The sequence below is a fragment of the Lepidochelys kempii genome, chromosome 8 (genome assembly GCF_965140265.1).
Source record: "Lepidochelys kempii isolate rLepKem1 chromosome 8, rLepKem1.hap2, whole genome shotgun sequence".
NCBI lineage: Eukaryota > Metazoa > Chordata > Testudines > Cheloniidae > Lepidochelys > Lepidochelys kempii.
Window position 1 is genome coordinate 36,505,924 of NC_133263.1, and position 24,454 is coordinate 36,530,377.

Below are 24,454 nucleotides of genomic sequence, written 5' to 3' on the forward strand. Positions count from 1 at the left end.
CGTGTGGAACTCCTTGCCAGAGGATGTTGTGAAGGCCAAGACTATATAACAGGGTTCAAAAAAGAACTAGATAAATTGATGGAAGATAGGTCCATCAATGGCTATTAGCCAGGACAGGCAGGGATGGTGTCCCTAGCCTCTGTTTGCCAGAAGCTGGGAATGGGCGACAGGGGATAGATCACTTGATGATTTCCAGTTCTGTTCATTCCCTCTGAAGCACCTGGCATTGACCACTGTCAGAAGACAGGATACTGGGCTAGATGGACCTTTGGTCTGACCGAGTATGGCCATTCTTATGTTCTTATGTAAAAACTTGGAAGCCATGCAGCGGCAGTGTGATGAAACACGCTATGATGCCAAATCCTGATCCTGCCAAAATCAATGGCAAAACTCCCACTGCGGGACTCAGGTTTGGCCATGGCTTACTTTCCAAACGCCTGTGTGTGACCTGCTTCTCACTTCAAAGAGTTCACCCGGAACAAACATCCTGCAAAAAAGGCTGGTGTCCCTACCTGAATAACAATGCAATACATTGCAATCACACAGGAACACGTCTTGGTCAGGCACATTGCAATGCTCAGCTCCATTTAGTTCGGTGGTTATACTCACCCTGGTCAGCCAATGTTGATAGTGGAGTCTATGCAGCCGTGCAGGCAATGTCCAGGCAAGTTCCAAACAGCGCTTAGGTACAGGACACTCTTTCCACTCATTTAATGCTGCTTTGGGCAGCTCCTCCGTTTGCTGCTGCTGGCCCTTCTTGAGAGTCAAAGATTTTCCAAATAGCGTGCGGGATAGTCAGTTATGGACAAATTGTTTGCATCTTCCGTTAGGTGCCAACACAGCGGTGCTGATTCCCAGTTAGCAGGATGATCAGCATACTTGCAAGGAAGAAAGTCACTCAGTGCTCCCTGCGTTCTTTGGGGCTAAGAGAAGGGAATTTGGGAATTAACAAAAGGAACTCCCATCTCATCCTAGTTGCTGCCCGGACTAGTAGCTAACCAGGTATTTCTGCCAGGAAGGTCTATGAACTGCTCCCACTGCCAGCTCCTCTGAAACCCAGCATGCTTGTGATACATAGGAACGGAGTCCAGCTACCCACACTGTGCACAGAAACATCCCCAAATGCTCTTTGCTTCGAAACGGCCACATGCAGCTCCTCCCTTTCTCTAACTCCCTCCACGCACTGCCCACTTCAGAACACATCCCCGATTTAACCCCTCTCCTGGCCCCCAAGTGACTGACATGGCACGGGAGCGTGGGTCATTTGAAGGGGGTGCTAAAAATAACCCACTGTATTTAAACTTGCTCGTACCATATACAACAGCTTTCGTCCCAGGACCTCAAGGCCCTTTCAAAACATTTATTAGCTAACCTCCAAACACCCACAGAGTATTAGTCTCTCCATTGTACAGACCATAGAATCATAGAATCTCAGGGTTGGAAGTGACCTCAGGAGGTCATCTACACCAACCCCCTGCTCAAGCAGGATGGTTGATCTGAGGCCCAGAATAGTTAAGTGATTTCCCAAATCACACAGCTCGTTAGAGGAAGCCAGCCCTGCCTCACCACATATATTCATCAGTGTTGGTGTTTTGTGGTAGCTGCCACAGACAGGGAAATGCTTGCACTCCACCTGCTAAGCATTCAACTTACGTTTTGTCCAATTCTGCTCTCACATACTGGACAAAGGCTTCCAGGTCTGGTGACACGTGGATCAATAAATTTCCCTCTTCTGCATAGCAGGACGCTCTTATGAGCATGAGCCCACCGCAGCGCTTTTATTTCACGCACTTCATTTCTTACCTGGTATGTTTCACAGAGATGGTCTTTGGGTATGTCTTGAGCATGGCAATTCTCCAGGTTGGCCTATAGCTGGCGGAAACACCTCTCCCAGCCTCCCAAAATTCTCGTCCCAGCTACATCGTGAAAAGTAAAGAGCTCTTATGGGTGCACTTCACTGCCTGTATGTTTTGGGGCTGAAAAGCTAGGATTTGGCAATGATTTTTTTTTCCTTAAGGGAAAAGTCCCATTCTCAGCTAATCAGACCTGACCCTGAGCACCAGCACCAGCCTCCCAGTTAACTACACAAAAACCTACACCGATCACGGACTTTCTGTATAAGACAGGAGTAGACAAAGGGTAAAGCTTGTTCCAGATCTGGGGGTCTGTGAACACATGCCCATAAGTGAGGGCATGGCTAGTCCACTAGGACTCCGGAGGAGGAGGTGGCTGATGCCCCAGCCCACTAAAACCACGTTATCCCACAGAGCAAATGGCCTGTTACAGCCAGAGTTGTTCAAACTCAGACAAACAAAAGGGAGTAAGGTGTTCTGCAGCCAAAGTCTTAGGAAAGAAAAAAGGAAGGGTCCCTTCCAACTACAGTATGGATACCCTGTGTCCAGCTCGTCCTCTCTCATGGAAGCAGGCTGGCTTCCCAGGGAGACTAAACTACCAAAACATCCCATGTCTATTCCCCTTCCAATGGACCACCATCCCATTTGCCCCCAGGTCTGGTCTCACTGCAGGTTTCTGCACTGATGGGGGCAGACACCGTTTGTCCCTCCCCCAGCTAATGGAGAGGGATTTAACAAGACATTAAGCAGGGTCTGAAGACCCTCTTGCACCTGATAGAAGTTGCTCCAGAGACTCGTGGCTTGGGGCCGTGGAGGAAGATGCATGGTAGTTCTCCTCCCAGTTGTGCGTGTCAGCCTGGATTTACACCTGCAGTCCTGCCAAAAAGTTGTGTTAGATGGCATGGTTTTGTTGGCGGCTTAGGGTGTAGCTGAGCTGGTGAGGGGTGAACAAAGATTATGCTCTCCCCTGCTGTCCACGTGATGCCCCTCGGACAGGAGATGGGGTGGAACATTGAGTGGGCAGCTGAGGTGCAAAGGGGGAAACCCAGGGGCCCTGGGGAGGAGAGAGGAGCTGAGAACAGGCAGGGCCAGAGGGAGAGAAAAGGGAGATTGGAAAAGTATAAGGAGCAGCGTGTCGGCAAAGAGGGGCAAAGAGGGACCTAGCCACAAGATCACAATTATAATGCCCTACAGATCCTTCAGCAACATCTATAAAAGGTCCTTTCACAGCCCTGTGGGCACATGCCAATAGCCTCCTATTCCATTCAAGTTGTGTGTGACAGTCATGGGGTCAATGAATGTGTACATGAACCGTTTTAATCTGTCCACATCGGTGCAGCTCCGTGTAAAGCTGGGACCGTGTGCATTTCTAGCCGGACTTAATGGGCCTCATTCTGATCTTGCGATGGTTGGGTACCAGTGACTTCAATGGACTTGTGTCAAGGTTTCTTCCCCACTCTGAACTCTAGGGTACAGATGTGGGGACCTGCATGAAAGACCCCTTAAGCTTATTCTTACCAGCTTAGGTTAAAAACTTCCCCAAGGTACAAACTTTGCCTTGGCCTTGAACAGTATGCTGCCACCACCAAGTGTTTTAAACAAAGAACAGGGAAAGAGCCCTCTTGGAGACGTCTTCCCCCAAAATATCCCCCCAAGCCCTACACCCCCTTTCCTATGGAAGGCTTGATAATAATCCTCACCAATTGGTACAGGTGAGCACAAACCCAAACCCTTGGATATTAAGAACAATGAAAAATCAATCAGGTTCTTAAAAGAAGAATTTTAATTAAAGAAACGGTAAAAGAATCACCTCTGCAAAATCAGGATGGTAGATACCTTACAGGGTAATCAGATTCAAAACACAGAGAATCCCTCTAGGCAAAACCTTAAGTTACAAAAACAGGAATATACATTCCCTCCAGCACCGCTTATTTTAAAGGAAATCTAACGCATTTTCTAGCTAGATTACTTACTAACTTAACAGAAGTTGGAAGGCTTGCATTTATGATCTGTTCCCGGCAAAACCATCACACAGACAGACAGAACCCTTTGTTCCCCCACCCCTCCAGATTTGAAAGTATCTTGTCCCCTCATTGGTCATTTTGGGTCAGGTACCAGTGACGTTACCTTAGCTTCCTAACCCTTTTCAGGTGAAAGGGTTTTGCCTCTGGCCAGGAGAGATTTTATAGCACTGTATACAGAAAGGTGGTTTACCTTCCCTTTATATTTATGACAGCTTGCTCCTGATTTGCACCCACCCGGCTGCCCAAAAGGGTTAAGGGGGACAAAATGCCCTTGGATAATCTGGAGGATAAATTTCAATCCAATGCTAGGCACAGGGACTGCAGTACTGATTGTGATATAACCCAGTAAACAAAAATAATTCCAGCCTGTGGTGTCATGCCAAGCTAGTGCCACAACTAGAGAGCAGACAGAATGCAGGAGGGCTCCCAATGCCATTGTATCATTATTAAACCGTTATCCCAGCCAATTAGCAGCAGCTGATCATAATCAATGCAAATATCTGCCTCTTGCCCATATATTGGTAGAAGCTGCTTTGCTCTTCTATTAAGTACAGTGTGTCCTTCCACAAATTCTGCAAATGCCTTTTAATTGTCCTCAGTGCTTCACTCCAGACATTGGACACAGCCCTAGCTTATCAGCATCTTCATTTTTTTCCCCAATCGCTTCCACAGTCTGTTGGCTTTAAGACCTAGACCCTGAGGCTGCAATCAGATCCTCTGCAGGCATCCGTCTGCACTGATGCAGATCTCACTGCAGAATCCAGGCCTTCACTTGTGCCAAGCACCCGCACAAATACACCACACTGGGCTTTTCACCAGAGTTCCTCATGCCCGGCTCCCAACCCACCTGCCTTCCGCCAAACGGAGCTGTAATTTCAGAAACCTTGGAAGGGCCAAACCGACTGCAAGAAAGAAATCACAAACGTGGTTAGCCTAACTTACCTTGAGAAACTCAGAGGGACTGAGCTGTTGGTCAAATAAAAGCTTTTACCTCACCCACGTTACCTCTCTAATACCCTGGGACTGACAGGGCAACACCACCACTGCATACACTCACTAGGGGACAGAGAATATTAGGCCAACATTTGGCACACTGTACCTCCTCTGCAAATCACGTGAAGAAGGGACAGGACCAACAGCCAAGGAAAATACCAATGCACAAGTTAACTGGGCGACTCCTGCATCTCAAGGTCTAACGTTCACTCCATCTGCCTAAAGCAAAGAGTAGAGGCAAAGAGTCAGATTTACAGCAGTTTAAACCCAGAGTTATTCAATTCAATTCAGTTCAGTGGAGTTGCGTTGAAATTATACCATGGAAGGAGAGCAGAGTTGCAGGGCACGTCTGCCCTGGCCTGCAATTCAGACTACGGGGGTGTGAACTGCAGCGTGCCCCAAAGTGCTGCACTGTATCTCCCCCACATTGATGCTGGGGGTGCAAAAGTGGAGGCTCCCGGTTGGCAATACTGTAGTCCTCTTCAGACAGGACTACATTCAGGCGAACTAGGGACCTTTTAGCTGACGCCTGCAGCATCCACACGGGGGAAGTTACAGCACAGCACTTTGGTGCGCTCTGCCAGCCACAGCCTCACAGACTGAACCGAGGGGCAGTGTAGACAGCCACAGCAGAATAGCTGTAGTTCTCATCATTAGGGTTTTAATACTCGCTGTGGCCTTGACAACTTGGGGATCATGAGGGATGGGCCCTGGCTCACATACAACCCAGCTCCAAACACTGTGTGCGCTTGTGCGTACACACACTCACACACTTCTCTTTGGCAGGCAATGGCCAACTTTGGGACAAGAAACTCTTTTCAGCTAAATATCATCTGTTGTCCCCATTTTCCTCCCATGGTCCATCCCCCATCCGTGCTTTGAGTCCTGTTACAACAGCTATCAAAACTGGTGAGTTTGTCCTGCCATTGCTACATGGGTTCAGAGGTGACCTTTTTGGATATGAGCGGCTGCGGGGGACAAACCCATTGGAGTTTTGTTTGGGATTCTGCTTCAGTGACTTGGCATAGATCCTCAGGCCAGAAGGGACCACCAGATCATCTCATCTGATCTCCTGTATCTCACAGGCCACCAACACCACCCAGCATCCACACACTAAACCCAACAACCAAAATTAGACCAGAGCATTACAGCCCACAGGAAACTGAACTATTATGTGCCACAGGCCGTGAATAGAAGGGACTGAGGTGTGAACATTGCCCCTATGGGCCTCCACCAGCAGAGCACAAATCTGCTAACTTGTGTCCCACATAGATCTACCCACCTCTGCATCTTTTGTTCATTATCCTGCCTCTCTCTGTCTGTCATGGATCTCATGTCATCACCATATTCCGTGAGATGAGACCGCACCAGTGAATTCCCCCAAAGGAATTGTCTTCCCTGAGGAAGCTGCAGATGGAGGGTGCTGCAGCACTGGGACCAGGGCAGGCCTCAAGGGGAGATCTCTGCTCATCTCCATCAGGAGGCAATTGACGTTCAGGGTGAGATCCAGAGAGGATGGTCACCAGGTGCCGCTAGGAGTGATTGGACTGGAGGGCTACACGGGGCAGCTAGTTCTAAAAGGAGTGCGACTCCGCTCTCTTGCTCTGAAGACACCAGTGTCCCAGTTATAGAGGAGTGCCTTGCACTGAGGGTTCCCCAGCAGCTGAGTTCTCCTATTAAAAGTCAGGTGGACCAGCAGATGGACCTGACACCAGTCAGAGGAGATGAACTCTCACCTGCTCTCTATAGGCCAATCAATGATGGAGACAAGTGGACTGTTGGCATTAGTGTAACAACAACACGCAAAGAACAAGGTCATGTGGTTTGGATTGGGGAACTGGTGACGATGGTTGCTATAATTTAGTTCAAGCATCATGTACCTTGTGTGTTAAGGTGAAGTCAGGAGGCCCTTGACTGACATCCCCCAATGCCTGGCCATGTGTGTGTCAAGAATTAATGCTGCTCACATGTGGTGATCAAGAAACTGGTGGGCTCCGTGCCTGGCTGTCGCTGTGGTGTCCAGATCCACATTCTCTGATGGTGCACATGGAGATGTCCCTTAGGACTCTCCTCGCCTGTGGGGCTAGCATAGGGGTGTCCCCTGCAGACATGCCAGGTACACTGCCATCATTGGGCTCTGTTCTGCAGGACTCTCTTACTATTCTCAGACTGTCTGCCAGAGCCACCGGCTGCACCGACTTTGCACTGAATCTGTGCCTCACTGCTTGCCCCAATGCGTGTTTTAACAGCGCTCAGCTTAATTTCATCCAGTGTGTGCATGGGCAGCACTGCAGAGAAACATCATTAGCAGAGTAATTGCTTGTTAGAAGGCAGTTGTCTGACCATGTCTGTGCTATTTAACCATTGGGATTTCTAACCGTTGCATGCAATAGAACATGGCAATGTCTGTGTGTCAGTGAGCTGTGAGTACCAGCGCGAGTTCCATGAAACAGGGATCATTTATGGATGCCTTGTGAAGGACAGGCAGTAAAGGTGAAGAAGGGGAAGACGTCCTTAGCCTTGCTGCTTTATTAGATGTCTAACTAGAGACAATTGCCAAGATTTTCCCAGGAGGCAGACAAATTTTCAGCACACTAGCACCTCTCAGCTTTGAAAATTCCACTGGTTACAAGATCAGCCAACAACGAGCTCTCAGCTTTCCTACTGCATGTTCCACAAGCCCTTTGAAAATCCCACTGCAGATTTGCTTGCAATCCTTGATGTCAGTCAAATTTTACATCCACTTGTGCTGTTTTAACTGGGAGTGGCTGGGTCATTACTCATATTGAATCTATTTCCCTGTGTTAAGCATCCTCACACCTTCTTGTCAACTGTCTAAATGGGCCATCTTGATTATCACTGTAAAAGTTTTTTTCTCCTGCTGATAATTGCCTATCTTAATTAATTAGCCTCTTACAGTTGTATGGCAACTTCCACCTTCTCTGTTTGTATATATAGATCTTATTATTATATGTTCCATTCTATGCATCCGATGAAGTGAGCTGTAGCTCACAAAAGCTTATGCTCTAATAAATTTGTCAGTCTCTAAGGTGCCACAAGTCCTCCTGTTCTTTTTGCGGATACAGACTAACATGGCTGCTACCCTGAAACCTTAATTTTCATTGTATGACACACACACACACAAAACACTGTATAATTTACCCTAAGGGATTTCCTGGGGCTTGGGTGCTTGCTGGGAAGACCGCTGTGTCATTTATTAAATGGAATGACTCTTAAAAAGAGAGAGAATTTCACCAGTGTGATCAGCGATTACCAAATCCGGCAAGGTCCGTTATTATTATGACTGCTATTTAGTGGCCTAGGTGAAATGGATTGGTGGAGCCCAGTTCATTCCCAAGATATTCCCTCATCACAAAACAACCTTGCAACAGACATTAATAGAGGCGGTGTCTCCTTTGCATTAGATTACTATTTTGCATTCTACTTAGGCCTACCCATGAAGAACTCTTGTATATTTCAGCTGCTGCAGCCAGAGTACCGCTACCCGTTTACATAGTGGTGCTTCTCTGATGGAGATGGTTGTTCCTGTGCACTGGCTTCTGATTTGTTTCCAAACGCAATTCAAGGCGGTAGTTGTGATTTATAAAGCCTTTTATGGTTCAGATCCTGTGTCTGTGAGAACCTGCTCCCCACAGTGTTTTACCCCAGTAGTTGTGATAACTGGGGGGCACTGGAGCTAAAAGTCTGCAGCTGGTTTTGTCAGAGGAGGGGTGGCCAGAGTTCTGAGTGGAAGGCCATTAGCTCCGGAACTCATTTATTATTTGGATTGTGCTCGTGCCTAGGTACTCCAGTCTCTGTTGACCTCTAGGGCACACTGCAAGGACTGTATATTTACCCAGGCTTTTCTGAACTAAGAGGAATCAGTAGAGTGACACGTCTTCATTTTATAGACTTGGTTTGTTTTAATAATGGCTTTCATTTATTTCTAAAATATGGGCACCTGCCGGCTGGGATAGGCACAGTTCTATGCCCCCAAAAGTAAGCAATAAAATAAACACTTGGCCCCAAACGTTTTGGCAGGCTCAGCTGAGAACCCAAGGACAGAATCAGTCACAAAGTCTGAGCTACCTTCCACGTCAGGGCAGAGGCAAAATTCTGCACCTGAGCAAAACTGAGTCGGCACCCTGTGTGAATGTGCCATCTTTGCAAGAAGAAAAAGCTTTCTGCAGCAAAATGACCATTTTCCATTTGCAAAAGCTCAAGGCAAGATGGAGACAGCTTTCGCTTTCCTGCGAACCAGAGGAAGTGTGATTTTTCTGAAGGTGGTGCGAAATAGTTTCAGACAGCTCTAATTAGCAGGGCAGTGAGCAGGGGAAGCTGACTCTGCTGCTGCCTGTGTTGTACCTGTTCTGGGTATAAAGAGAGACTGTCAAGCCAGCACCTTTCACCAGCATTATATTCAGTTCACTGTTTATTTTAAATGTGTTGAATGAATTACCCAAAGAAAAAGGAACGAGCATTTTCTGCAGATTCTGCACAAGCTGCCAGTATTGTGCTTTAAATGCTGTTTTGGATGGGACCACAGGTATTCAGTTCTCAGGAAGGTACATTTGCCATTGTGTACTCAAAACTTTGAGCACCCACCCCTGATTAACACCAGCTGGTGTGGCAAAGCCAATGCCAAGTTCAGCAAGTTGAGAAATGTACCTCCCAGCAAAAATGATGTGATATTTAGGGCCTCATCCTGCAATCCTTGTGCATTCAAAACTGGTCTTGTGCTCAAGAAGAATTCTGAATGTCTATCGCATGCAAGATCAGGCACTCTATCTGTAAGGAGCATCCACTGTAGTAATAAAGCCCAAGCCTGGACATACTTTCTATGGAGCATAGTTCTTACTGCTGTGAATAGCCCTATTTAATTGTAGTAGCAACCACTATGCCCTGTACTGGACTTCCATAGTGCTTTCTATCAAGGATCTCAGAGAGATGTACAAACCTGCTCTGGGAGGCAGGTTGATATTAAAATTCCTGTGGGGAAACTGAGGCACGATGGGCTCAATTGGCTTGCTCAAGGTCACAGAATTAGTCTTTAATAGAGCCCAGGTCTCCGGATTCTAAATCTTATGCTTTAACAACAAAGCCATCCCTCCCCTCACTCAATTAGATATTTTAAAATATATATTAAGCTTGCAGAGCAGTATTTATTTAGTCATTTAAAGTGTACAACAGCTGAAGATGCTGAATGCTCTTTAAAGGTCTGATCCCACTTCCAGTACAGTCAGTGGCACAATTTCCCATCGTCTTCAACAGAATCGGGAGTAGGCCAAAGCCGAAATTCCACTGGTCACTGTAAATGTTTGAGGGGAAGCGAAGGTTGCCTCGTGGACATATTCCTTCCTCCTTGGTCCACCCACATGTGCAGAGAGAAATGAGGTCACCCCAAAACAAGCAGCAAATGGATGCCAAAAGAAAATCCATGTGAAGGATACATACTAAAGAAAATAAATATATAACAATATAGGTAGCAATAACACAGCTAGAATATTGGTTGTCAAAGAGGCTTTTTAAATGGCCTTTAGGCAGATAGCTATCCCGACCCACACTATCCCGTGACACACATAATACCACCTTTCATCCAAGGAACTCCCAGTGTTCCCAAACATTCATTAATCCCCCAACTCCACTGAGAGAAGGTGACAACTATTCTGTGCATCTTACAGATAGGTAAACTGAGCCAAAGAGCTCTTCCCTGTCCTTTCCCAAAGTCAGTCAGGGGCAGAGTTGAAAACAGAACCCAGGAGTCCCAACACCCAGAGCCTTGGTCTAACTATGGGGACACTGCCTCCAACATCAGGACACACTTAAGGGAGATGCAGGTTAGGCTCACGACGGATGCATACTTTATGGAGATACTTTTGACAATTAAAATCCTAGGTACTTGATCCCTATCACCTGTATTGTGTATCGTCCTGCCCTTTTGCACCATACAAACTTATTATTCTAATAGGTCCTCTGCATCTCATCAGGGACCCAATCATCCAGCCTGTCCCCCCTTTATATCCTGCCCCTCAGCCTTCTGCCTGGGCACTAGATGGCCCTTGTTTCAATGCTGTTCCTTTGCAGAACACCATGCGAGACACATCTTTGCAGCACGTCGGCCCATGGACTCAAACCTGCAATCTGACCTTGCAATGTGCCGAGCACTCTTAGCTCCCACTAAAGTCAATGGGAGCAGAGGGCACGCTGCCCCTCTCAAGAAGTGCTGCACTGCTTCCAGAATCAAGCTCTTAATCTCTAAAGCAGAGCAGAGCACAAACCACTAGGCACCAGGCTCACCCCTGAGACTGGCCACAGAGGCGAAGCAAGCAGCCATTTGAGGTCCTAGTCCTTGTAGAAATGACATTGGAGCAGAGTTATTAAGTCCATCTCCTTGCCAGTGCAGGAAGGTTCCCTAGGCACCGCTCTCCAGTGCTCCGCACAATCTAGTTTTCAACATCCCAAACAATGGTGCACCCGCCACTTCCTTTAGAGACCACTCCATGGTCTAACAGGGAACCCACAATCCCATGCTAATTCTGGAGCTCCATGGACCACCTCCATCTCCCTCTTTCGCAGCAGGAAACAACTCACCAGCAAGCCCACTTTTCTTCCCCGACACAAGGCAAGCAGGGAGAAGACAAATCACAGTCTGATTGCCCAATACACGCACCTGCAGCAGCTAGGGGCATCACAAATCAAAAGATCAGTCCTACCTGGCATGTCACCTTTGACACTAACCTCCCAGTATTGTACTGGCACACAGGAGAGCAGAAGTCAATGGGTTGTCAAAACATTAGTGCAATGAAGTTGCTGTTCAATTCTGCTACTTAACCACCTTTATGACAGTTACTATGTCCCAGCTTCTTTATTTTGCAACCTGCCATACAGCTCTGATGAGACAACAGCACTGACAACCTGCAGATTCTTTTAGCCAAGAGGCCTTCTTCAGACTGTTGAAAATACAGAAATAAGTGCATTAGGGCCAAGAAGGCAACATAGTCAGAATGGCAGCTTTTATCTGGCTACCTACAGCAGCCTACGCGCTTTCCTTTAACCCTCTGAGCCAGATCCAGGAAGGAGTAGAGTACTCTTGGCTCTCAGCAAAATCACTTGGGGTTGCTTAGAACCTTGCAGGATTGTGCCTTTTTTTGATGGACTAAAGCATGCAACCTACTTGCTGATGTGGTACCATCTGACTCCAAATGACAACCCCATGGAATTTACCAGTACTCTTCATGGTATGTGCTTTTTTATTTTGTGACAGTTATTTCACTAAATGTTATATGTTCGTGTTGGTCCATATACATACATAAATTAAATACAGGTCTCCTGATATTTATGTTCTTAGCCCATTCTTCTCAACGGCAATATATATGTGAGGTTCCTTCTCTCTCTCCCAGCAATCGCAATTGTAAACTTCTCTTTGTGATAATAGCTAAAGAGCAGACAGAGCCTGTTTTAACAATCTATGATCAATCCTCTTCAATGGCAAAGGATTTGCCCCAGAAAAGCCTACTTTAAAAAAAAACTATTAAATGTTCATTATAGAGCTAAGTATAACTAGCATGTCACATAGCCTTTAATGGGGAAAAGGTCTATTAACCTGATGAGTGAGTACGCATATAGGGAATCTGAATCATCTTGAGATATGCACTGCATATATTTATAATCCATTGGCCAAATTGGAACCTGTCCTAAGGAGAAATTTGTTGTTCATTTTCCACTGCACCACAGGGTTCTCACCACTTCCTGGGCCATGGTGTGGTGTCTGAGAATTAAAGCCAAACTAATGGCCAAGCTCGCATCCTAAACCTGGTCAAAATCATTCAATGCAAACAAAAATAATCAAAGATCATCAAAACATGAAATTTTAAAACCGTATGCCAGCTTTTCCAGATTACAATAATGAAATTCCAGGCCAAAAAGTAGTAATAAATAAACCAACACTTTCCTGTTGAACTAATTTGACATCTCTGTTTGAAAATAACCTGATGAAGTCTAAGATATACAGTACAGAACAAATACAATATGTTACTTTAAGAAAAACTAAATATGGTGGAAGAAAAAACTTCAGAAAATTAGAACACCATTTTGACAGATGCAAAACTTTTCAATGGTTATTGCACATCCCTGCTAGCCAGTCTATTCCAAACACATACACATGTCAATAAAATATTGGTCTCTGCATTTGTAAACATGTTATCTGCTATAGGAAAGCAGTGCATCAGATGCAATTGAGTGGCTACAGAGTTGATGGGGCCAGAACTTCATGCTATTACAAGGTCTTTCATTCAGTAGATTGGCTGCAGTTATCAACGAAAAGCCAGAACAAAAAGAAACGTTAAATATGAAAAACATAAGACACTGACAACAAATACTTTAGTGAGCTATAATGCGACTGAAGCACTAACAAAAAAAAAACAGCGAGATCCAATTTCAAAATAGACTCTGAATTAAATCGCAAATTGTACCAAAGCAGCTCGTGTTTATTTGACTTTCTGATACCAAGGAACGTGTTACGCAGCTGCACCGTTGCACCGTTCCACCAGCACCCTGGATGCTATCTCCCTAATCACCTGCATGCTTGTACTGCAACCAGCCTAGAGGTGACGGATGCAGTCAATACGGGTTGCCATTGAGGTGTTAGTGCACAACTGACAACGTCCAGCAGGAGTAAGTTACCAGGATAGGTCATCGTCACAAACAACTGAAAGAAATTCTGTTCCAGGCAGTATTCGCACTCTTCAAGGAAATCAAAGATCAACGACACAAATGGGGTTCACCTCACAAGGGCTGGCTTGTGTTCCCTCAAGAAGCAACCTCTCTAAGCTGCTTTGGAAAAGCAGGACAGCCCACAGGAACAGAAACGATCCACATATAGATAAACAGCCACCAAGAAAGTCAGCCTACAACCCCCGAGTTACATTTCTGTGGCTGTGGACGTGGGGCAGCGAGGAAGGCGTTGTTTACATGAGTTGCGTGCCTGCCTGACACTAGGAGAAGCAGCGTTCAACATGCAGATCAGGAGTTTTTAAAACAGATCAAGTCATATTCAACAAATCAAATTCTATGCCCCCACACCTGCTCCCCTCCAGTCTCCCGTCCCCAAATCAAGCCTGCCAGTATTTCCCAGTCACTAAGGGGAGAGACAAACGGTCTCCAGGTGCAGGTACCTGTTCCTGACCCAGAACTCCACAGACACAACAAACACATGACAAACACTAAACTTTCTTTTTTCTACGTGTAACCCCAGGGCGATGCTGGGATGGCAGGTCTCCAGCAGCACATGCCAGCCACCAAACGCAGTTCCCAAACGGTTTGGTGGCGCGCTAGGCAGAGGGAGTCTGCTGGCCAACAATCCCCATCTGCCTGGCCCCCAGCAGCCTCCAAACACCCCACACACCCAGACTCACCCCCCTAATCCCCGCAACAGCAGCTCCTGGGCCGGAGAGGAGAGGAAGGCAGCCCCAGGCAACTCACCGCAGTCTGCGCACAGGATCCTGCCCACATCCTTCTTGAGGTTCTTGCCGCTGGTGTCCAGGGGGGCGAAGGATGTCCTGAAGACCAGGGGCTGCTCGGTGGGCTCCAGGAAGAAGATGTAGCGGTGGTTCCTCTTCACTTTGAAGCAGGGCGCCGGGGAGCCCCCACTGCCCACGCTGATCAGCTGCTCGCGCTGCAGCCCCCCGCTGTTGCGGGGCCACAGGTCCAAGACTTTCACCAGGACCACCCCAGCGGAGGCAGGGGGCTCGCGGGTGCCATTGCCGCTGCCGGGCGGGGGGGGCAGCGCCTGCACCTTGCCCTCCACCACCACGGCCGCAGTGTACGCCTGGTCCTGCACCGATTTGAGGCTGGGGGAGTAGCAGGCGAGAGACACCCCGAAGAGCAGCATGGAGAAGCCGGGGGTCGGATCGCGCCTCATGCCGGCGGCTGCTGCGGCGGCTGCTGTCCGGGCTGCAGGGCTGCGGCTGCTCGGGAGGCGCAGCGGGGCGGGCGCTGCTGCTGCTGGCGCACGGAGCCTCCTCCAGTCGCGGCGCTGAGCAGCAGACCTGCAGCATCTGGCCAGGCCATTTGGGGGGCTGCCGCTTCGCCGCCGCTTCGGGAGGGGAAACAGAGGCGCTGGAGGACCGGAAACAGCGTAATCTCAGCGCCCGCTGGCCGGCACCTCCCCGGGCGGCGCAGCAGCCTCCCCAGGCACCAGGGCACGGAGCTGCGCGGCGCACCGACCCTGGGCGCCCTGCCCCCGTGCACCGGCGGATGGAGCCAGGGAAGGCAGGGGGCTGCCCGCTCGCGCCGGGCAGAGGACCCGAGTGAGCTCCCGGGCCCCGAGGGGATGCCCCGGCCTCTGCAGAGCGCACCCGACTTGTGCTGACCCGTTGCGCCGGGAGCGCCCTGAAATCCCCAGCAGGGTCTGGCCCAGCTACCCCGCGCGGCCCCTGCCTGAGTCCTGCCTGGGCCAGGCAGTCCCAGCGGCTGGACAGGTGAGTCCCCGCGGAGCAGGTGACTTCCCCGATCCCCGGGGATTTTGTCCCTGAAGGGATCCCGGGGAACCCTGAGCGTGGCTCCCCGTGCAGGGGATCTCCGGGACTCCCTGCCCCCCGGGAGAGCCGGTGTCAGTGCTCCCCGGAACCTCTCCGCCCGGAGCCCGCTCCCTTGGGGGAGGGTGTCGGGGACTCCCTGCCCCCTCGGGGATGCAGCCCTCTGCAGGGCAGGGCTGGGACGCCCGGTGCAAGGGACCCCCCCCCCCATGCGGGTGGGAGCTGCAAGGAGAGTCGCGAGGCAACCCGCGGTCTCCCGAGCAGATGCTCAGCTCAGGGCTTCCCTTGGCGGCCCCTCCAGAAGGTGCCACATTGATGCGCGCTCAGTCACCTACCTCTATGCCATGCCTCGAGCCCGAGCGTCCCCGGGAGCTGCCCCGCGAGCGGCAGAGAGCCCCGGGCAGCCGGACCGCCGATGTCTCGCCCCTCAGCCTGCACCAAGGACACGAGGAGCAGGTGGCTGCAGCAGGCGGAGGTGGGGGGAACCTACCAGTAAGTCACTGGGTTTACATTTGTGTTGCCAGAGGGCCTGGCTGACTCCCCAGCATTGCCCTGTTTTATTGGTGCGACTGGCAGCCTGCAATTGCAAGAGGGGTGGGCTGGAAACGGGGGCAGAGCCGATCTCGCCTAGCGTGGGGAGGATGGCCGGGAGGGGGGTCCCCAGGATGGGAGGAGGGAGGGAGAACTAGATAGCTGATTTCTGCAGCCCTTGGCATTCCGATCACATCCTCTCAAGACCTGCCCATCTCCACACTGCATTACAGCTCCGGTCAAAACACGAGCATTTCCTTCGTCAACCCGACAGTCAGCTAAACCACATTCGGGACAGGAGGAAGCGCCGCTTAACCGGTTGCAACGGAATATTATCTGCTGCCAGGGGCACCAGCCCTGCAGATTTCACAACTCCAAACTGGCAACAGGGTTGGGCCGCCCTGCCCTACACATCTACTTTCCTGTCTCAGGATTACTTTGGAGCTGGAATTTTATGCATGACACCCCAGTCAAATGCAGTTTAAGAAAAAGAAACTAACTGGCAAAAGGAAAGATAGCAGCTGAAGAGAAAATGGCTTCTTTCATGGAGTGATCCCTGCTGTCTCTCTTTAATAGACAAACAAGATAATAACAAGACTTTCCCACTGCAGTGGGTTTTCAGGAGAAGGCAATTTAAGTTCAGAAAAGTTGTTTATTTGTAAAGATGGTGCTCCCCTGTCTGTGTTCCTTATAATCCCATAGGAAATCATTGCTGAAGCTGCCAGCCACAGCAGTTTAAGAAGAGTAATTAATAGCAGAGGATTTTCAAAAAGGCAAATTCTGCCTCTGGAATCCACAGCCCGTGGGTTCCCATTGTTGTGGTAATTGACACAAGGGGGTGAGATAATCGCATACATTGTGATCCCTGCCTGCTTTGCTGCCATCTGCCATTGACTTCAGTTGGAGTGGGATCAGACCCAAATATGTGCATTGTTATTATTATGGCAGTAGTGTTCTTGGCAGCGATACAACACACAGATAAAGGCAGGGGCCCTTCCCCACCAAGCTTACACTCTAAAAGAAAAGCCAGGCAAGCATTCACTGGGAGACTCCAAAGATGGTTAGAGCCAATAATGATTTTTTAAATAAATTGGGGTGATAGATAATGATGGTGTAATATGTACCTTTGGATCCTTGGGCCCCTCCATGTTTATGATTGTGAAATCTATAGCTCAAAAAAAAAAAAAAGGTGGAATCATCCAGAATGGGTGGAATTAATAAATGTTTGAATTCCTTGTATTCTACCATCTTTCCCATGCAGAGCTGAATTCAGTGTTATGCATGTACATTTTTCCCAGAAGTTACCACTGACTGTTGATAGTGCATGAGTCCATTCAGATCTTCAGCCCGTAGGAAGCCATCGATTTTATTTAAATACATACTCCCACTACCAAGGATGCTTAGATCATGTCATCTGGGTAATTCTTTAACTTCAAACAATGTATTGTGTTATCAGGCACATTTATCACATTTAGAGTCTCAGAAACACTTTTCATTGTTAGAACCTTTGCTAAACATATTTCTCTTTGGCTTTCTGTTTTTTTCCCCCCAATTCAGATTATCCTGAGTAGTTTCTAGGTCCAGAGAAACCTGCAGTAAAGCCCCAGTTCAGCAAGATACTTAAGCACCTGCATAGTTTTAAGCAGGACTACTCTCATTAAAAGCAAGTTAAACAGGTGCTTTAATACCTTGCTGAATTAGAGCCTAAGACTCACTTCCAAGAGGCAACCCACTGACGTTTTTTTCCATTTCTAATTGTTCATGGTGAATTAAGGCTGGAATTACACCATCTTTAGCCATACTTAAGGCCAAGACAGTTGATTTGTTCTGTCTTTGTTCAGCACCTAACACAACCGGTTCCTCGTCTGTGAGTGGGGTCCTCGTTGCTACTACAAGTAACAAAAAATAATTCTAATAACATGTTCAATGGCACCATTGGTTAGGCACCTTATTCCCTTGGGTGTCTTTGACAACCTCAGCCTTTGTGCTACCAGATGCCAATCCTGGAGACTGAAGCCCTCTTTTTACTCAGAGAACAGATACCATGTGGGCAGTGGTGATGAAAGCAGCCCTTCTCAAATGCCCTGCAGGACCATGGCTAAAGGTGATGGGGCGGTTCATGCTCCATGCCCATTCTAATCTTTAGCCTCTCTGCATTGAGACTGCCAATAAAGGTGCCAGTGAATGCCAGCTATGTTGGTGATTCATGCAGTGCGGACATCTGTCCACTAAGCACTCCTCTAAGACTTGCCAGCTTGTCTCACATAGGTCAAGAAGCAGCAATAACACTCAGTTGCTACTAACTTGGGCTGGATTTGATCTGGTGACCTAGCCCAGTGGCTCTCGATTTTTTTCCATAGCAGAACCACCCTGGGACTCCCCCTCCCATCTAGGTGGTGGTCATCCCTGCAAGCTAGTAATATAGGCAAGGCAGGGTGGTCTTGACCCTCTGACACTTGTTTGTGACCTCCCTGAGGGTCCTGTTTCCTACGCTGAGAACCTCTGACCATTATCAGTCCTCTGAGCAATGCAGTTTCCCCCCGTCCTCCACCTTAGGCAACCACTTTAAAGAATCTCTAAAGTTTGTAATACATCTGAGTCCAACATTTAGTCCAAGACCACTTCTCCTAGACCAATGATTTTTGCTGTGTGCTTGCTCAAGGTGGGTTTCATTATATCCTAGGGTTAAGATCTTAGTCTAAGAATAACTGGCATGATTTGTGGATGCTTTTAGCAGGCACCAAAATAGTATTTAAAAAAAATAATTGCAAACCAAACAGCAGACACAGGATGATTGGCTAAAAGAGCAACACAGCTGCTTAGTGGAAGGAAAAGTACAATAATAAAAGCCTGGAAAACACAGTTATGGTATCTACTACCTGTTCAATTCCCAAAACGCTCAATACAATCTCTGCAACTACAGGGATATATGGGTGAAATTCCTGTGGTGAGGGAAGGAAAGTCATAACGATATACTCAGCAAACCACAGAGAAATATAGGAAGGAGGGGAAATACTTTCCTTGGCAAGGAAGCTGCCAACTGTTTGGAGTCAATGGTAGTTAGGTGCCTAAATATCTTTGAGGATCTGGGCTGTAGATTTCTCCTGCAAGAGAAATGGGAAGGGCTGCCCCTCTCCTAGCTGTGCCTAACCAGAGAAGTGGCTTGAGTGGACTAAAATTCAGGTGTCTAATTCCTTCACTCTCTAGTGCTGCAGGTTCAAACTCTGAGTTGGAGCAGCTCTCATCTTCAACCATTTCTTCTGAAGGAGATGAATTCACCTGTGGGGACCTTTAGCTGAGACTTTAAAAAGTGACCTCTTTGCTCTTTAGGGGCATCAAAGACTCAAGTAGAGGATTGCCCACATGTCCTTTTATCAATATTCCTCTCCCAACTCTCCTTATTGTTTTATAGATGGCTGCTCTCCACTCCAGAGATGGTTGCATTTCCATGGGACCATTCGAGTTTGAGAAGTGCTTTAGAGTAAAAAAAAAAAAAAAAAAAGTGCTGGATAAGTGTGAATTCATTATTTGTGGCTGCCAGGCCATATTTTATATTGAAAATGGGTTAGATGGGGCATTAAGCCTTGACAGCGAGACAATCCCAACTCAGACATTAATGAGATGGAACCTATAAGGGATAATATTTTTCCTTTGTTTACTGGATAATTTGTCCTCCTTTCCCTAACTATTCTGACACGCTCCATAATTCACTGTTTCCAAGTCTATCATAGCTTTATGTGCCTTTGATGCAAAGGGGCTGGGCAGAGAAAGTCCACTGCATATATACCTTGGGCCATCCGTCTCTTTTAGAACCTGTTTGTGTGCCACCTTCTTGCTTTCTCAATACAGGCAATCCCTTCTGGTCTGCCCTGAACTAAGCAAGGTGGAATCTCCTCCTTTGTAAGCTTTCTCCTCAAATAAACATGTTTCCTCTGATATCTGACCCTGGGTCTGTTGTTTCTCTTTCCCTCCTGCCCCAACAGGTTTGTGTCTTTATTTCTTTATTAGTGTCATTTTTTATTGTGCCATTCTTTATTAGTCAATATCCTTTCTCCTTCTCTTCTGATATCAGACATGTCCTGAATCACAGGGTGTGCTAGAGTTCTTTTCTCTTTTTTATGTTTCTTGTACTTACAGATTAAAATGCCCCTTCAAAATAGGTCTGGTCCTGCTATGTGGAAAGCCTTAGGCATCTGCTGGTCCTGGCCTGGCCCTGCTAGATAATGAGAACAATGGGGAGGGGGTCACCAAGCAAATTATGGGTCCAGCAATACATTAAGTGTTTGTGTGACTGATAGCTGGCAGGAGTGGACAGTTGCTGGTTTGCCCAGAGCAGCAGAACCCTCAGATCTGGCTTTGTTCTGCCCAAGCCCGTAGTAGGAAGTTACACAGAGATTCTTCTAACTTTGCCACTCCCACATAGGTCATGATTCCCCAAGTCTTTCCCTATGTTGCTAGGAGGAAGGATCATGGATTGCCTTCTCTGGGGATGATTAAATTACTTCTCGGTGTGGCTGCCTGTAGGCGCTAGACCTAAAGAATACTAGAGAGTCTATGTCCTCTACAAAACAGCAAGAGAGGGGTCTAATTCTGGTTGCAATAAGAGGGTAGCAGAGCCCGCAGTGAGAGCTGGCACAAGGGGCTAGTAAATTGCCCCATGGAACTCATAGCCCCGCCATTAGCCAGGGCTGTGTTTGCAAACTGGAGCAGCCCCAAGGCTGTAACCCAGTGCAAGCCAGCAGATAGCCTATTTGGACAGGTGGCATTCATAGAGCAGGAATGCTGCTAATGAGCATAACTGGCAGCCTTCTGCTGGCTCATATGCAAGGGATGGGGTGAATATAAACTGGCAGCAAGAAAGGAAAGCAAGAGAATAGTAGGTAGCTTTATTCTTGAGACTGTAAGAGACAGGGGGCTAGTCTACACTACGTCGTTAGATCGGCATTCCCCGCATTAGGTGAATTTATAATGTGCTTGTCTACACTACAGAGCCCTTCCTGCCAACCTAAAGGGCTTTTAAAATCGATGCCCGTACTCTACCTAAATGAGAGGAGTAGCACTAAATTCGACCTTCCCAGGTTGAATTAGGGATAGTGTGGACACAGCACAATGTATTTCGACTTGTTTGGCCTCCAGGAGGTGTCCCAGAGTGCTCCAATGTGTCCGCTCTGGACAGCGCTTTCAACTCCACTGCACTTCAGCCAGGTAAACAGGAAAAGCCCTGGGAACTTTTGAATTTCATTTCCTGTTTGATCAGTGTGGAGAGCTCACCACCACAGCTGACCATGACTGCCCAGGTACACAAATGCGCTCTAGTGTGGAGCATACAGGAGACACTGGATCTGATTGCTGTGTGGGGAGAAGAGTCTGTGCAGGCAGAACTCTGATCCACCAGAAGAAATGCTGACATCTATGCCAAAATCACACAGGGCATGGGGGGGAAAGGCTATACCAGGGACACACAGCAGTGCCATGTGAAAATAAAGATGCTCAGGAAAGTGTGCCAGAAGACAAGGGAGGCAAATAGTCACTCTGCTGCTGAGCCAAGGACATGCCATTTCTATGAGCAGCTGCATGCGATTCTAGCTGGGGACCCCACCAGTATCCCAACACTCTCCGTGGATACCTCCCAGGGGACCCAAGTGGCCATGGACAACAACGAGGAGGACATTGGTTGAGGAGGAGGAGGAGAAGGAGAATGCGCAGCAGGCAAGCAGAGGATCCATTCTCCTGGACAGCCAGGACCTTTTCCTAACTCTGGAGCCGATCCCCTCCCAGGACCCACTCGTGCAGGACTGTGATGGTGGGGAAGGCACCTGGTGAGTGCACACTTGTAATAACACTACAGGGGTTAAATGCAATTGTGGTTAATGTTTAATTTGAGGTAAACAATTGGGATACAGTGGTGGCAAGTGCAGCCACACAAAAGGTGCTCCCTGGAAAAGCCTGTTTATGTGCCAAGAGTTTCCACACTACAAAATTTCCCCAGGTGTGTGTAAGCAGAGACAGGGTGGGCTCCACCCTGACATCTGGTGGTGAGGTGTGGCAAGTTGTGGAAAAGAACTTCAGGGGCTGATCTCATTTGCATAGGCACACCCACCCCGCCTAGAATGAGGCCATAACTGCCCAAATGGTCACTTTGGCTGCTGTGGGATCCCCAGTGTCTATGTTATTGGGGCGGGAAGAATAAATTGTTAGTACCCTGATTATGGGAACTGTGCTTGGAACTGTACTTGGCCTTTTTGTTATGATGGAGGACTCACCATCAACTGAGTAGTACTCACTAGGCAAGGGACATGGGTTCCAAAACTCTGTGAATTGAGAGAGACTTGAGACAGGTATTAGTGCCTGGTGGTGTAGGCCCCTTTGTGAGGGCCTGAAGCACCAATTGCACCTCTGTCTCTCTCCACTGTGGAATGTCAGAGCTAATTTTGGGTCTATTAAGAGTTTTGTTACAGGTACTGTGCTGAATTCACTTCAGCCTTATAGTGCACCAGCACTAAGGCTACCACTACTATGAGCTGAAATCACTGAGAGCTGAAATCACTGAGCACTGTGTCAAGTAGTGGGGAGCCAGTCGTGAGACAGTGGTGTGTTCGTGAGACGGCGAGCTGAGCGGAGCCGGTCGTGAGACAGCGGTGTGTTCGTGAGACGGCGAGCTGAGCGGAGCCGGTCGTGAGACGGTGAGCTGTGCAGAGCGGAGCTGGTCGTGGTGGAGCGGAGCAGAGCCCTGTGGGGCAGTCAGCTTCAGGACACGTAAGGTGCCCCTTACCTCTTTCCCCCACACCCAGGCACATTTTAGCCAGATTGGGGAGTAACACTCTGCAGGTGAACTTTTGAACTCCGGGGCTGGACTTTTTTTGGACTTTGGGTGATTTGTGGATTGCTGGACTCAAGAGACGTTTGGGTTCTGGGACTCAAGAGCCTGAGGGAAAGGATGTGGCCCAATGTTTCTGGGGTGGGTCAGTGTTCATGGTTTGGTTAATGAACACTAGTTGTGGTGTTTCCCCAATTTAATGCTGATGTTGTTTGCCTCATGTTATTAAAGATTCTCTACTACACCAAGACTCTGTGCTTGCGAGAGGGGAAGTATTGCCTCCTTGAGGCGCCCAGGGGGTGTGTAAGATTTTCCCAGGTCACTGGGTGGGGGCTCGAGCCAGTTTTGCATTTGCTTTAATGAGAGGGAACCCCTGTGTACTGAACCCGGCACTTGCTGCTATCAACTTGGCCTGGCAGAAGGGTTACATGTGCCCTCACATCGCCTACCCTTTTGTGTGTGCTTACCATGCCTGTCTGCACACTGAAATCTGCTGCCCAGCACTCTGCCATGTATTGTACCTTACTGGCAGACTCTTCTTTTAAAACACAAAATTTGGCCAAGTACCTCAGGGAATGTATTTACTGCTGTGAATTGTTTCCTTCATTGCGACAGTTAACCTTTTGTTTTCAACGATGTATGCTTTTCCTTGCAGCTGCAACATTTTCTCTGGTGCTTCCTCCGCTCCAGCACAAAGGCTATCCCAGATTAGAAGGCGAAAAAAGTGGACAAGGGAAGACATGTTCTATGACTTGATGCATTCCTCTGAGGCTGACAGGGCCCCGCTGCATGCATGGAGGCTCACACGCTGAGAAAGCATGCATATCAACCAAGAGGGCAGGAAAGCAAGCAGGGAACAAGAGTGTAACATTCAAGAGGAGATGTTGCAGCTTATGGGGAAGCAAACAGACATGTTGAGGCATCTGGTTGAGGTGCAGGAAAGGCAGCTAGACCTTTGGGTGCAGTGGGACTCTATGATGAACCAGCTGCCCTCCTCACTAAGTTCCATATCCTCCTCTCCCAGACATCCTAGAATGCGGGGAGGGGAAGGGGAGAAGCTCCGTTATCCCTTGAACTCAACTCCAGGGGATGGTTCATGGAGCAGAAAGCTCTCATTCCTACAGCTTTGATTGCTAGACAGTGCAATTGTAATAAACTATGTGTCCTTGCCTTCCCTCCCTGTGTTATCAGGCCCTTACCTGATTATCATTGCTATTCATTGATGTCTCTGTTCAGTGTTTGTTAGCATAATAAAAATGCACCAATTGAGTACAAGAGGCTCTTTATTCACTGTGCACACTGTGGTTGGTGGGGGTTTAGTTTACAGGGCCGTACATGCGAAGGAGGAGGCAGGTTGGTAAGGAACAACACACAGAACTGTCACATCAGTGTTGGATCATTCATGAAACTGGTTTTCAAAGCTCTCGGAGACTCAGTGCGCCTCAATGTGCTCTTCTTATGCCTTGGTGTCTGGCTGCTCATAATTGGCAGCCAGGCGATCTGCCTCAACCCCCCCACCCTGCCAGAAACGTTTCCCCCTTACTTTCACAGATACTATGTAGAACACAGCAAGCAGCAACAATAGGAATATTGCTTTCGCTGTTGTCTAACCTAGTGAGTAAACTGCGCCAGTGCCCCTTTAGACGTCCAAAGGCACATTCTACCGCCATTCTGCACTTGCTCAGCCTATGGTTGAACTGC

At 48.2% G+C, this 24,454-nt stretch overlaps 1 protein-coding gene and 1 long non-coding RNA gene across 3 annotated transcripts in view; one reads left to right on the forward strand and one right to left on the reverse strand.

Moving 5' to 3' along the window:
- Nucleotides 1–15,847, reverse strand: part of NRG2 (neuregulin 2) — a 317,255-nt gene extending 301,408 nt beyond the window's left edge. The window contains exons 1-2 of one of the 2 annotated variants that reach the window (XM_073356050.1): nucleotides 15,741–15,847; nucleotides 14,351–14,986 (exon numbers count right to left, since the gene is read on the reverse strand). In XM_073356050.1, coding sequence (XP_073212151.1) covers nucleotides 14,351–14,789 — 439 coding nt within the window. In that variant the 5' untranslated portion in view covers nucleotides 14,790–14,986; nucleotides 15,741–15,847. Of the gene's footprint in view, nucleotides 1–14,350; nucleotides 14,987–15,740 lie in introns of those variants that run through there. The other variant, XM_073356049.1, reaches the window with a different exon arrangement.
- LOC140915777 (uncharacterized) lies at nucleotides 14,292–24,014 on the forward strand. The gene is made up of 3 exons (XR_012160284.1): nucleotides 14,292–15,348; nucleotides 16,170–22,692; nucleotides 23,409–24,014. It is a non-coding gene; the product is annotated as an uncharacterized lncRNA (long non-coding RNA).
- The last annotated feature ends 440 nt before the right edge of the window (nucleotides 24,015–24,454 follow it).